The 13,399-nt window shown below is 45.5% G+C and overlaps 1 protein-coding gene across 3 annotated transcripts in view; it reads right to left on the bottom strand.

Moving 5' to 3' along the window:
- NHEJ1 (non-homologous end joining factor 1) overlaps positions 1-13,399 on the bottom strand; it is a 77,184-nt gene that overhangs the window by 54,327 nt on the left and 9,458 nt on the right. For all 3 annotated transcript variants that reach the window (XM_032401983.1, XM_032401965.1, XM_032401973.1), the window contains exons 4-5: positions 12,685-12,823; positions 12,060-12,118 (exon numbers count right to left, since the gene is read on the bottom strand). In XM_032401983.1, coding sequence (XP_032257874.1) covers positions 12,060-12,118; positions 12,685-12,823 — 198 coding nt within the window. The remainder of the gene's footprint in view (positions 1-12,059; positions 12,119-12,684; positions 12,824-13,399) is intronic.

The following is a 13,399-nucleotide window of genomic DNA, read 5'->3' as shown; positions in this document are numbered from 1 at the left end:
ACCTGAAGTTCCAAGTACAGCTGTGTAGCTTGGGCGAGTCAATGGGATATGACGGAGTCATACTGGACCAGAAGTTCAGAGCCCTGGGTCCTGGTGCCAAGATCTACCACTGTTGGTCTACATGAGAGTTCTTTCATCTTTGCCGGCCCTAATTTCCTCAAAAGTCAAACGAAGAGGTTTGAGATATATTCTTAGATTGATAAAGTCCCTTCCAGCTCCCCAAATTCCATGGCTCTAATCTTCTCTATGTATATATATCTGAGACGCCATGATTTCCTTCATTAAGGGCCCACCTAGGCCCTGGTGGAGACTTGTAACCTAGCCTCATAAGCACTATACTTACAAACAGTAGGGTAGGTCACTTCCACAGATAGCTAATCTCATCCCATTTCCTATTGAGTCTTATTTACCTCGATATCAGAGCTTACCCCAAATTGGGAGGGGAGGGGGGAGAACACTCTACTTCAGATGTGCCCCTCCTTTGGTAGCCACTAAATTCGGCAACTTCCCTCTGCTCTTCCCCCAGCTGCTGGGGCTGCAGCAAACTGAATGCTGAGACAATCATCAACTATTCCTTCTTTAGACCAAAGGGTATTGTCATCTTGTCTCAAAGCTCCCCACCTCCCCCATTCCTAGCTTCACTCATACCAAACTAGAAGGGGTTCTGTGGAGTAAAAGATTCTAAGAGGACAATTTACGGCCTCAGAGCTGCTCAGGCTTCCAGCGTAAGAGTAACAGAAGGCAAGGAGCTCTTGAAGGATTCCCTCAAACCACCACACGTAGGGAGGGCCTCTCAGATTGTGTAACTGAATAAAATACCTAGTTCGGCAGCCACTCACCACACAAAATCCCTCCGCACTCTTAGCTCAAGATTCACCTCTTCCAGAAATACCTCGTCCAAACTAGTCTGCTACAAAACCCAGAGCCCATCCAAATCAATCTATTTCTTCTCCCTCTGTGGTAACATATATTTTGTGTATTTAGAATATCCTTTGTATATATGTAAATTTCAGTGGTCTAATCTCCCTCAAAAGTCCATCTTTCCAGGGCAGAAACCATGTTTTCACTTTTCAGCATGATTCCACAATGTTTAGTATTTTCAGTGGTGCTTAAAATGTCCCATCCACATAGAATTTAAACTTCTAAGTATGAAAACAAATAGACTAAGGATCTCCCGTACAGAATGAAAAAAATAAAATGCTTCCTGAGACTTTCTGGCAATTCTTCCCTTGACGATTGCCTTATGGGAGATAGTAAGGATGCCCGTGGGTCCTGACGTCTTGTTCTGCACACCCCGGACAGCTAAGCTGCTAACCTATGGGACTCAGCCTCTCACTTTCCAATGTGGCTCACTAGCCAAAAGAAATATCACCCATAAGTGAAGGCCATAATAAGAGAACACTTCAGGGATAAGGCTAAAGTTATGAAGCCAACACATCAGGAAAACTTAAAGGTAAGTCATTTGATACTTTTGTTTTCCCTCTTTGTTTCTATAACCAGAGACAACGTTTATCGGTGTGAGAGAATCTTCCAAGCCGAGACCTTTAAGCTACAACCACTGGTTACTCTGTGCCTCCTACCTACGGGGCACTGCAGTGATAAGTGACATAGGAAAGACACAAAGGGACATGAGAGCTCAGAAGAGGGGAAGAACACAGCTGATACTTTGACTTCTGTCGGTTTCGCTACTTTGGTCATTAACAGAAGAGTCATGGACAGAACCATCTGATTCTCTGTTTAAGTAAGTAGAATTAAATGCCCTTGGGAAGGACTTTAAAATTCTTAAAGGAAAAGGCTATGTCTTCTGGGGAAAGAGGATGGAAATAGGTGGAAATCAAGTCACCTGCTTCAAAACATAGCCTGTGCCTTCATGCCATCTGCAAATCTCAGAGGAAGGACTAATTCTCCCACTGTGCTCAACTCTGCAGCTCCTTGCTTTCACACGGTCGTCCCCCCTTCACCAGCTTAAGTCTGTCCCTTTCCAGTGGCTTCTCCTTTGCTTTCAAACACAGTGTGTCTTTCCATCTTGAGAAGAGGTTTTGCTTAAGCCACTGCTAGCTCCGCAGCTCGCTCTCACTTCCTTTTCATTGTGAAACTTCTCTGGGCGAGAGTTCTATGCTCATGGTCTTCATTGCCTTATCAATCGATCCTCCTCCAGCGGCCTGCAATCTGTGGATACTGCCCAAGATCACAAATTGCTATGGTCTTTCTTCGGGCCGGCAGGCACCCATCCTCTTTGGTCTCTCTCCCACATGTGGCGCTGTGGATCGCCCTCCGGGGTGACAGGAAGAGCACCGGATTTCAGTAAAGACAAATATGGGCAAATCGGGTGAGCTGACCTGAAACAAACTACTTAGCCTTTGAGCCTCTGCTTCTTTATCTTTCAAATGAGAATAATATCACCAAACTCATAGGTTTGCTGTAAGGATTAGAAGTTATACGTTAGATAAAGCACCTGGTTACTGTGTCTGGCACATGCACAGATGCACTTGACAACTGTCTGTTCCCTTTTCCTGGCTAATTTCTACTCTGTTCAGATTCTTCTATCTGCTCGCACTTCCTTCACTGGCTCCTACTACTCCTTCCAATGATGATTGTTCCCCAAATCTCAACCATTGGATTTTTGTTCTTTTTCCTGTGCTCTTCCCAGAAAAAAAAAAAAAAAAGCATCCATTCTCATGACTTCAAATATCTCTCCTCTGCAGCAGAGTCCCAGATCTCTCTATTTCTACAGATTTTCTCAACCAAAGCTTCAACGCTCCTTCGTCAGTGTTTCCCTGAGCATTCCCACTTGTAGGTCCTACAGTCAATTTAAATCCAACATGTATGGGAAAAAGACTTTCATCTTATATTTTTAAACTAACTCTGATTATATAGAAGCCATCATTTTTTTTTATAGACTAAAGCACTGTTTAATGGTCATAATGTAATGAATGGACTTTTATGAAACCCTTCCTCTACCAGGGGAAGAGGAGAGAGACTCAGCTATGTGAATCACCACAAAATGCTTCAGAGGTACGAGAAGCTTATAGGTTAGGCCTAAGGAGGCTAGATGTTTGCCAGAAATAAGATCTCAATCATCACTGCCTCACAACTCAATTCTGAACTAAGTGGATTTCTCAGACTGGAAATGAGAATGAAACCAAATGAGAGACTAATAGTGGATTCAGTGGAGCTAAGAAAACAAATAAAAAACAGTTTTCAAGGGCGCCTGGGTGGCTCAGTTGTTAAGCGTCTGCCTTCGGCTCAGGTCATGATCCCAGGGTCCTAGGATCGAGCCCCACATAGGGCTCCCTGCTCCGCGGGAAGCCTGCTTTTCCCTCTCCCACTCCCCCTGCTTGTGTTCCCTCTCTCACTGTCTCTCTCTCTCTGTCAAATAAGTAAATAAAATCTTTAAAAAAAAAAAAAACAATTTTCATTTTAGGAGTTGGTAACTTCCTTTCAATGAAGTAAGCTACACAGCCCCCCAGAACAGCAACCGGTAAGCTGTGCTAGCCTATCTGGATCTAGATACGGTGGCATGCATGATCCAGTTTTCCACAGACCCCTACAAATCTCTGTTGTCTTATATCCAGCCTGATACACATATTTATGTTGTATGCCTGTCCCCTGTAGGCATCTGAGTTAATGACACTTGATTTTGAGGCTTTTAGAATATGAGAATTTGGAAACTGATAAAGTCCTTCACTATCAGGACTCCCAGAATCAGAAATCCATCTCTTGGATATGAGTAATTTTATCCCATTTGTATCCTTTTTGTTTGCTCAGATTTTTGATAAATTTTCTTTTCAAAGTATAAGCCCCTATAATGCTTTATAAAAGGAAAATAAGGAAAGAAGCCTTTTAATATTCTGGGGCCAAAAAGAAAAGAGGTGGTGGCCACTGGTAGCGGGACTCAATGGTGACTACAGGAACCACACTGAGAAAACCCCAAAGAGGAGGCAAAATTCCCAAGAAATGTAGCTAAAAAATATATGCAGCCATCCCTTCCTCCCTGGAGATTTTCATTCCAGAGCTCAAATACTGGTGGATTTGTGTTTTAAATAAGGAAAACCATTCCTTTGTAGGCCCAAGATTAGATTTAATTGAGCCCCACCCATGATTTTCCTAGTCTGGCAATAGTACCACTATTCTTCAGCTCACATAGGCATACCACTGACAGCCTAATCTTCCCAAAGATCACTTTCATATGTCAGTTCTCCAGCCAAAACGTTCCACGGCTTCCCACTATCTACAACGGTAATTAATAACTGCGAGAAGGAATTAATAACTCCTTCCTAGGAGATGAGCCTGTTTGAGAATCACAGCATGTAATGACAGATGTTCATAACTGGACTGAAAATGGCAAATAAATGGATTCCCAGCAGGAAAAAAGGCTGAAATACATTTACCTTCAGAATCAAGTACCAATCTTCCAGCCCAGCATTTAAGGCCCCCCAACAACCTAGCCTCGAGTTCTTATCTTGCTAACCTTATTTTCTGCTAATCCTCACCTACTCATTACGACTTTATATCCTTCGCCCATGTGCTTCCCAGCTAAAATGCTTCCACCTAGTTCCCTAGCAAAACCCCAAACAAACACGAAAGTCCAGATTGAGTCCTGCCTTTTGCAGGAAGCTTTTTCCAATCACAGCACGACTGTGGCCCCTATTATCATTCATTAAGCACAGTGAGCTCTCTGATGATCACATTATCATCCCCTGTATGCACATGCACCATGCTGAATCCTGGAAGAATGAATTCACCGCAAGTTTCTCTAGACCAGAGAACGGACACACGTGATGGGAGGACAGTCTCATGCCCCTAGACTTATCCTGCTTTACGATGCCCATGAAGGATACTGAAAAAACATAGTCCTGTGTCTTCCTCTTCATACTGAATACCAGCATATGGTAGCTGGGCAGCCCTTCTAACTGTGGAGGCAGAACCCAGGGAGAGGAAAGACTGAGGAAAGAGGAAACTTATTAACTTGCTTTTGGCTGTATAACTAATGTTCTTTACAGGATTTTGGTAGGCTCTTCTTCTTTTGGTTTTTGGGATATTTCATTTCTTAACTGGGTCTAAAAGAGAGGCTCTGGGGGATCTTGGTAATAAAAGATTCAAGGTTTATAGTTCATCCCGAAGTTGGGACTATCTCCCAGTAAACAGGCAGGTAGGAGAATGGTAATCTGACAGCAATCCTCTCCTTAGGCTACTCGTCTATTTGCAGGAGGGCTATCTGGGTCTCAGGCTACCAATAGGTGATAAATTCATAGCCTATTCGTAAGATAGGGAAAATAAAGAGGAGTGGGAAGATGCTTTCATCCCTCAACAAATATTTATTGAATCCTACTGTGTGTAGGGGCACTGTTCTATGCACTGTGGATAAACCAGTGCACAAAACATTCATCCTTGTCCTTGCTCAGCTCCACATTCTAATAGGGGGAAGATACCATGAACAATGAGCATAGGGAAATAAGGAAATTTTATTGTATGTTGGAAGATGAGTGCTACGGAAAAAATGAAAAGTAGAGCCATGTGCAGAGGGGCAAGGATGTGGCTTACAATTTTAAATAGGATACTCACAGTAAACTCCATTGTGAAGGTGACATTTGAACAAAACCATGTACTGTATTTTTCACACAGCTCCCCTTAAGAGGTGGAGCTTAGTTACCCTCCCCTCGAGTGTGGCCTGGACTTAGCGGTTCACTTCTAACGAAGAGATTACAGCAAGAGAGTGAGGCACTGTCACTCCTGAGATTAGGTTATAAAAAGGCTGCAGCTTCCGTTTCGGTCTTAGGCCATCTCTGGGATCACTTGCTCTGCAGGAAGCCAGGACCGTGTCATGCGAGCAGCCATATGACAGGTCAATGGCACCTCCTGCCAACAGCCACATGAGAGAGCTTGGCAGTGATTTGTCCAGCCCCTCCCAGCCAACATCTTGACTACAACTTCACGAGAGACCCTGAACCAGAATCACCCCGCTAAGCTGCTTCCAAATTCCTGGCCCTCCACAACTATTTGTTGTTTTAAACCATGACATTTTGGAGTAATGTGTTACAAAGCAGTAGAGAACTAATCCAGACATAAAGGATGTGAGGAAGTTGGCCACACAAGTATCTGAAGAAAGAACATTCCAGGCAGAGGAAATAGGCAGCAGAAAGGACTAAAGGCAGGTGGTGCTTAGACAGCTAGAAAACCAGCAAGTGGCCAGTGTGGGTGCAGTGGAGTAAAGGAAGAAGAAAGTGGTAGATGAGAGCAGAAAGGTAATGAGGTCCAGATCATGTAGGGCTTTGTAGGCCACTGTAAGGCCTTTGGGTTTTACTCTAGAAGTATAATGTGAAGCTAATGATGGACTTTGAGCAGGGAGTATCATGATGTGATCTGTGTTTTAGTAAGATCACTCTATCGGGAATGGGCCAGACGGGGGCATAGGTAGCAGCAGGGATACCAGTAAAGAGGCTATTGCAATGATGCAAGAAAGAGACAACTGTGGCTCAGACCAGACTGGCAGCAGCAGAGGTGAAATTATGGGTGTACGTTGAAGGCAGAGCCGACAGGATTTCCTGATGGACTAGATGTGGGATGTGAGAGAAAGACAGAAGTCAAGGATGACTCCAAGGTTTGTGGCCCTAGCAAGTGAAAGGGTGATATTTCCATCAGCTAAAATGGGAGGAGGTTGTTCAAAAAGCAAATCTGGGGGGTAAGTTAGGAGTTCAGTTTTGGACATGTTGAGTTTGAGATTCTGTTGGACTTCCATGTGGAAATGTTGAGCAGGCAGTCCAGAGTTTGGGGGCAAGGTCTAAGAATAGAGATTAAATTCAGGATTCGTCAACAAGGAGGTGGTTAAAGCCATGGGACTCCATGAGATCACTAAGGTGAAAAAAGATAAGATCACCAAGGACTGAATCCTGGGACACTCCAACTTTAAGAGGTAAGGGAGGGGGCACCTGGCTGGCTCAGTCGGAGGAGCATGTGATTCTTGATCTTCGGGTGTTGGGGTTGCGAGTTCAGCCCTGCACTGGGTATAGAGATTACTTAAATTAAAAAAAAAAAAAAGGTAAGGGAGAAGAAGAACCAGCAAGAGATTCTCAGAAGGAACAAACAATGAAGTACGAAGAAAAGCAGGACAGTATCGTAGTATGAAGCCATGTTAAGAAAACATTGAGAAGAAGGAATTAACAAGCTTTATAAAGGAAAAACTTAAATGAGAAAAGGTCAGCCAACTCAATTTTCCCTGCCTCCCTATCCTTCCTTTTCATTTCCATATCCACCCTTATGCCAAACGCTATGGCAGAGGTCTGTACCGGGGGCTGTGGGAATAGCAGGAGAGTGCACCTGTGCCTGAAAGAAGAGGACTGAGGAAAGGAAAAACACTCACGGAAAACTCACGAAAGGGATGATGTCTGTGCACTCGGGAAAGCTGAGTAGGAGTCTGTCGTGAGCACAAGAAGGAAGAGAATACCAGGCAAACTGGTCAAGGGGTGTATGGGCATCAAGACTTCAGTGTGGGAGACTGGCAGAGGATCAGGCTGCAGAGGTCAAGAGGACCAAAGCATGAACGACCTTGTGTGCCATGCCAGGAGTTGGAACCACTAAATGACTTCAAGCAATCGGGTTTCTGTTTCTGTTTCAAAGAGATCACTCTGCCATAATGCAAATTCAACTGGCGGGGAATAAGGACTGACCGGGTGACAAGTTAGGAGCTGCTGGAAGGTCAGACCAGAAAACACGGGGGGTGGGGTGGCAGAATAGAGAAGAGCAGATTCAAAAGACAGTTGACAAGTTAGGCTCTGAAAGTAAGGACAAAGAGAAAAGTGGGTAAGTCCCAAGTTTCTAGCTTCGAAAGCTGAACGGATACACGTATGATTCCCCAAGATAAGGCATACGGAAGAGAATTAGATTTGCGGGGAGTAGGTGGTTTATTTTGGACATGGGTAGAGTGTTGCAATGTGGGACATCCATGTAGAGACGTCAAATATGCAGAAAGAAATGTGGGCCGCATAATGGAAATACAAAATTGGCCCTTGGTGGTATACTGGTGACAGTTCCAATGGGGGTCTGGAGGAGATGACCCAGAGAGAGAAGGGCAAGGGGATAAGGACACAATCTCGAGTAACACTAACATTTACGGCGCAGGTAAAGAACGGGACACCAGCCGAGGAAACCGAGCAGAAGCTGTCCGTGAAGGAACTCAACCGGACGGCAATCTCCAGGTTAAAGGACTCCTCCTCCTCCCCGGGCAGCTCTGATGTAACCTCTAGCTTTCTAAGAGCAGCAGGGAATAGCTTCATAACTTGAAGTCTTTGCTCTAGCATCAGGCTGCAACCGGACAGGGAATGAAGACAGTAACTAAAACTAGACAGGGCACAAAGGCCGTGGCTACATTTAGGATGCTGAGTCAAATCAGTGTCAACTATAGTTCTGTAACTGTAACTATATGATACAAATTGGTGACGGTATTACACTGAACAGATTGAATCGTACAAGGCCTGCAGCATGCAGCAATGGGAATGATCGCTGTGCTGAATACTCTCCTCTGAAGACAGGGAAGGAGAGAATCTCGCTGTTAAGGCCCCCCTCCTTAAGGAAGCCAACTTCACGCAACTGCTCAGGTTTTGGTGTCAAGGGCTGATTCCTGGCCAGGGGTTGCCAGCTGCAGAGGGCGGGGCTCTATTTTGGGCTGCTTGCTGTCCCTGAGCCTGGCCGCGTCTGGTTTGAGCAGCATGCAGCCCCAGTGACTCACACACCCATGCAAACCGCCTGTGGCTCAGTGGCATGGCCTCGGAATGCCAGCCTCAGGCCAGCTCCCTCCTCACCCCATTACACCGGGATAAATAAATAAAGAGCCCGCCAGCAGCCGCACAGCCTGATGGCAACCAGATGGAGAGGGGGAAGGCATGGACGCGGCCAGGGGAAGGAACTCCCTCCAGTGGACCAGAGTGAGAGAGGGCCATGCCAGCCCCATCCTCCTAAACTTCTCTCACACAGTTCCTGGGCCATGCAGTAATAGTCCCCGATTCCCTGACTCATCTCCCACTACGAATGGTGCCTCCCAGCCCTCAGTCCTAGGAGATGCTCTCTATGGGGAATCTTCCCTCTATGAAGATCATGCCAGAAGCCACTCTGCCCAGCCAACTCGAAGAACACTTCCAGGACGCCCCCTCCAGTCAGGCCACCATCAACTGGCCCCCTTGGGCTCCCTGGAAATGCGAAATCCAAGGCTCTAAGAGGGGGGGATGAAAAAACAAAAGAAGTAAATATGAAGACGTAACCCCTGTTCAACCCTTAAATATTTTTCCTGGCCTTAGTATCCTAGAAACCTCCCTGTCCTACTGCCCTCCATGCCCTATCTCTGTGGCCTCTCGCCTAGAACCAGGAAAAACAGACCCCAGCACTGACCGCATGGCCCCTCTGACATCAGCCCTGGCCCCCCTGCACCTTCATCCTGGGCTCTCTGTCCCTGGTTTGTTTATCTTCCTATGTTGCTTATTTTGATGGCACATCCTTTCAGCTGTCTTGGGTGACCCCATGACCCTTCTGTGTCCTGTTTGTAGGACCCCAGACAAGCAGAGTAACTGAAAAGGTGCAGTGGCCAAGAAATTCTGTAGTCCCACAAGGAAGCAGGTTCTAGCAGCTATGCAGGACAGTCCATGATCCCAGAGGACGGTGCAGCAATCCCGGAGATCGCAAGAATTCCACACTACCCTAGCCCTTAACCCTCCTCTAATTGGTGTGTATAACCCGTTAGAGCGGCAGAACAAAACAGGGATGATCCCAGACAAGAAACGGAGGAGGGCCCTAAATGTCCGCCTACAGCAACATGACCTTAGGCAAGTCACTGACCCTGCCTGAAGCCCAATTTCTTAGTCTATGAAATGGAAAACTACAGCTACCTGTCTCTCAGATCCTTTGCAGATATATAAAATTCTGTAAGTCTCTGTGGTTTAGGTGTGATCCGCCCAGACCTCTGAAGACCAGTATTCCTGAAGTAATTGGTTCCAAAGCACCACTACGCCTCCTGGGTTGGCACCAGGATTCTATACGCTTTCTCTTCGATTCTGCGGGGTTGCCCCCTGCCCCAAAAGCATGGAAGAGATGAACCACCAATTTTACAAATGAGAAAACAGAGGCTCTGGGAACACTGATTCATCCAAAGCTGCAAAATAAACCAGAAGAATAACCAAAGACCCCAAATATAGGCGTCACAAGCAGCACCGTATCCACAGGTCACACCGCTCCAACTTTTGTGAAACTTCCCCCAGCACAGGTCTATCAACATCTTCGTCGACAAACTTACAGAGAACCTACTACTCCTAGGCACTGTGCTCGGTGCTGGGGACACAGAAATGCATTTGAGCAGTCCTTGTCCTCAAATCGTTCATAGATCAGTGGAGGAGAAAGGCATAGTCTCGCAGACCTATAAACAGCAATATCTATCACAGAGTTATAAGCGGTAAAACGGAGGTAGGAACCAAGGTACTACAGCAGCAGAGAAGAAGGATTATCTTTACAAGGAGAGTCTGGAAAGGCCTCCCAAAGAAGCCAAAGCTGACACTTAAAAGATTAATAGAAGTTTACGAGGTAGATAGGGCCAGGGCATTGGCGTTATAGATAAAGTGAACAATGTGTGGCAGGACATAAAGGCTAGAGGAAGGCAATTCAAAGTCATTCTCTGTGACTTGGAGCATAAAGTTCATAATGAAAAATGTCAAGAAACCAAGCTAGAGAGGTCTGTGGGCACCAGATCAGGAAGGGACCTCTCTGCTGGGCTAAGAATAAGTCTTGCATTGTTTCACTAAGGGGCTGAGGCAGGGAATCAGCATGTCATCCCCAGCCTACGTTAACCTCCTTAATACCTACACTTACAGGCAGAGGAAGCTAACTGACAGAAAATGGCTGAGGAAATCTCTCTGTGGCGAGTCTAGGTTTAATAGTCTCTCTTTCCCCATAAAGACTTGAAATCTATACTTCAAGACATAACAGTGCACCTTTTCCTTCTTCTCCGGAGTTAGATTGCTTCAGTAGATGGACTGAGCACTCAACTTGCATTTTTTGTTCTTTGTGTTAAGACCCCAAGCATGATGGCGTCTTTGCTCAGCCAATGCACAGAGGCAGAAGAGAAGGTTCCAAGTCAAGAACACCTGTTTTCTGCCGAGCCCTGGGAAAAATATTAATTTCATGTTCAAAAGGAATATGAGTCACAGTCCCTGTCCACAAGGGGTTTACAAAGTAGCCTAGATGACAAGACAGAAATATGAATGATCTATACAGAACATGATATTATAATAGCATTATTTGCTTACATAGTAAAGTACCAACTTGGGTCACATGTATAATTAGAATAAAGGGCACTAATACTAAAGTACTAACTGTACAAGCAACAAGTCCTAAAAGAGTTAGAGAAGAAGAAGATCAATATTGACTGGTATTATCAAAGGTCATTATTATTAATACTCCCCCTGTTTGGCATTTAATAGATGTTTCTTTTGGCCAAGCTCAATCCTTAGAAGGGAAACCTAGGCAGGAGCTTCTGACAGGCCACAATTATCTACTCCCCATTCATTCCTTTGCCAGGCCCCTTGTACAAACACTGTGATTTTCCACAGCCTACTGTGCCCACAAGACAGTTCCCAAATGGTAACCCTGTGCTTTTCACCTTCCTCTGCTGCGGGATGTTGGAGGGGCCCAGACAAGTAATAATGACTAGCCCCCCTGCTCCACAATCCAGACCTGTGATCAGATCTCAACAAGCAAAAATTGATCAACTGGTCAACCAAACTTTCCAAGGTCAGGGAATTCTAAATGAAATTCCTAGGTACATGAACAGAGATGTTTTTACAAATGCTCGCCAGCTCACTTTCGCCTTTTATATTCTTCCCCCTATTTCACCCCATCTCCCCCATGGGCATCTCAAGTTTTATCAGATTTTCTATAGGCAACTTTTTCAGAGAAAGGACTTTCCAACCACACAAGCCAGCTAACACCCAAAACGCAAGTCACTACTCAGGCACCTGGAAAGAGAAAATAAAGCAAAGCTGCACAAGGAGAAAGGAAATCCTTATCGTGATATACTCTACCTCTACCATAAATTGTTCCAAGAAGGAATTTTCTTCAAATGGCTCCGTCTTCAACCGATCTGTAATAAGAAGGGATACAGAAAAGAAATATTAGTCTTAGGATGAGTTTCCTGCCTGTGAGAAGGAAAAGAAACAGAGCCCGAGATTTCTTGGGAGGGAGCATACACATGCAACACCCAGAGTCCAGTGGGAGAAGGGATGAGAGTGTGTGACAAACAGCAGGAGGAGGAGAGGGTGATCAGCAATACAGGACATGTTCTTCCTGCCACAAAAATGAAGGTAGAACTGAATTTTTATTCTGAAGCAGGAACTATGCTTCGGAAGGTCCCAAGTGTGTGTTGTCCTCCCACAGTTTTATACAGCTGTTGGCCCTTTTCCAAAGTCTTTCCTTGCCATTGCCTAGGGCACGGCTGGACTCGGTTATAGCTTCTACTGGTCACTTGGGTGCCAGCCGGGTCCTCAAGGCAGAGAGAAGTGTCACCCGGCATCAAGTCTCCAGTTATGGTCAGTACCCAGCATCTCCTCAGGGAAGCACACCTCTAATGCAGATGACTCTCCCCTTTTCTGAGGCCCTTTGACCATCTGTACCACTCCCCACCCAACACCCCAAAGAATGCCCTCTCACCTCGGCTCAGCACAGCCCCACTCTCCTGGTAGTCCTGGATCTCTAGATCTTTCATACGAAGCACGGTTGCTAGCTCCCTCACTTGGCACTGCAAGGCCAGGCTCATGCCCATGAGAGGACGAATCAAATGCTGGGAGACCTTTCATGGAAGAGATATCAATCAGCCAACAGACATAGAGTACTCCCCACTGTATTAGGAACTAGAAAAATACTGAAAAATAAATGTTTTCACAGGGACTTACGGTTTCATAAGCAAGCAACCCATTTGCATGACTCTAATAATACAATAATCAAATAGGCAGGAGAAATGAGTTCAAGGGTTTTCTCCGTAGCATAGATAAAAGGGTGGGAAGAATAGAGGAGAACACGTGGATAGGCAGCCCGGAGTGGTGATTTAAAGAGAAGGACATGACAGAATTGATAAGAGAAAAGTGTTGCTTCAACTCTCTGCAGAGACTGAGAGACAAAAGCAGAAGATCCAAGTAGCCTTCAGGAAAGTAGCCGTGGCTAAAACAGAGTGTGCTAGCTGGAGCATAACAGAAGACAAAAATCAACAGAGTAGAGAGCCTGGGAATCAGCCTCAAATTAGACCCAGACACTGATTACGAGCCATTTCAGGGCTGATGATAGCCCAGAATCTGCTCCCAGGAAAGCAGCAAAGTTTGAGGTCATTGTGACAGAAGCCAGCCAGTCACCGAGAGGCCAGCCTAGGAAG

Source organism: Phoca vitulina, unplaced genomic scaffold, assembly GCF_004348235.1.
Source record: "Phoca vitulina isolate PV1807 unplaced genomic scaffold, GSC_HSeal_1.0 scaffold1, whole genome shotgun sequence".
NCBI lineage: Eukaryota > Metazoa > Chordata > Mammalia > Carnivora > Phocidae > Phoca > Phoca vitulina.
Note: the sequence above shows the minus strand (reverse complement) of the source record. Positions and strands in the feature narration are given on the sequence as shown.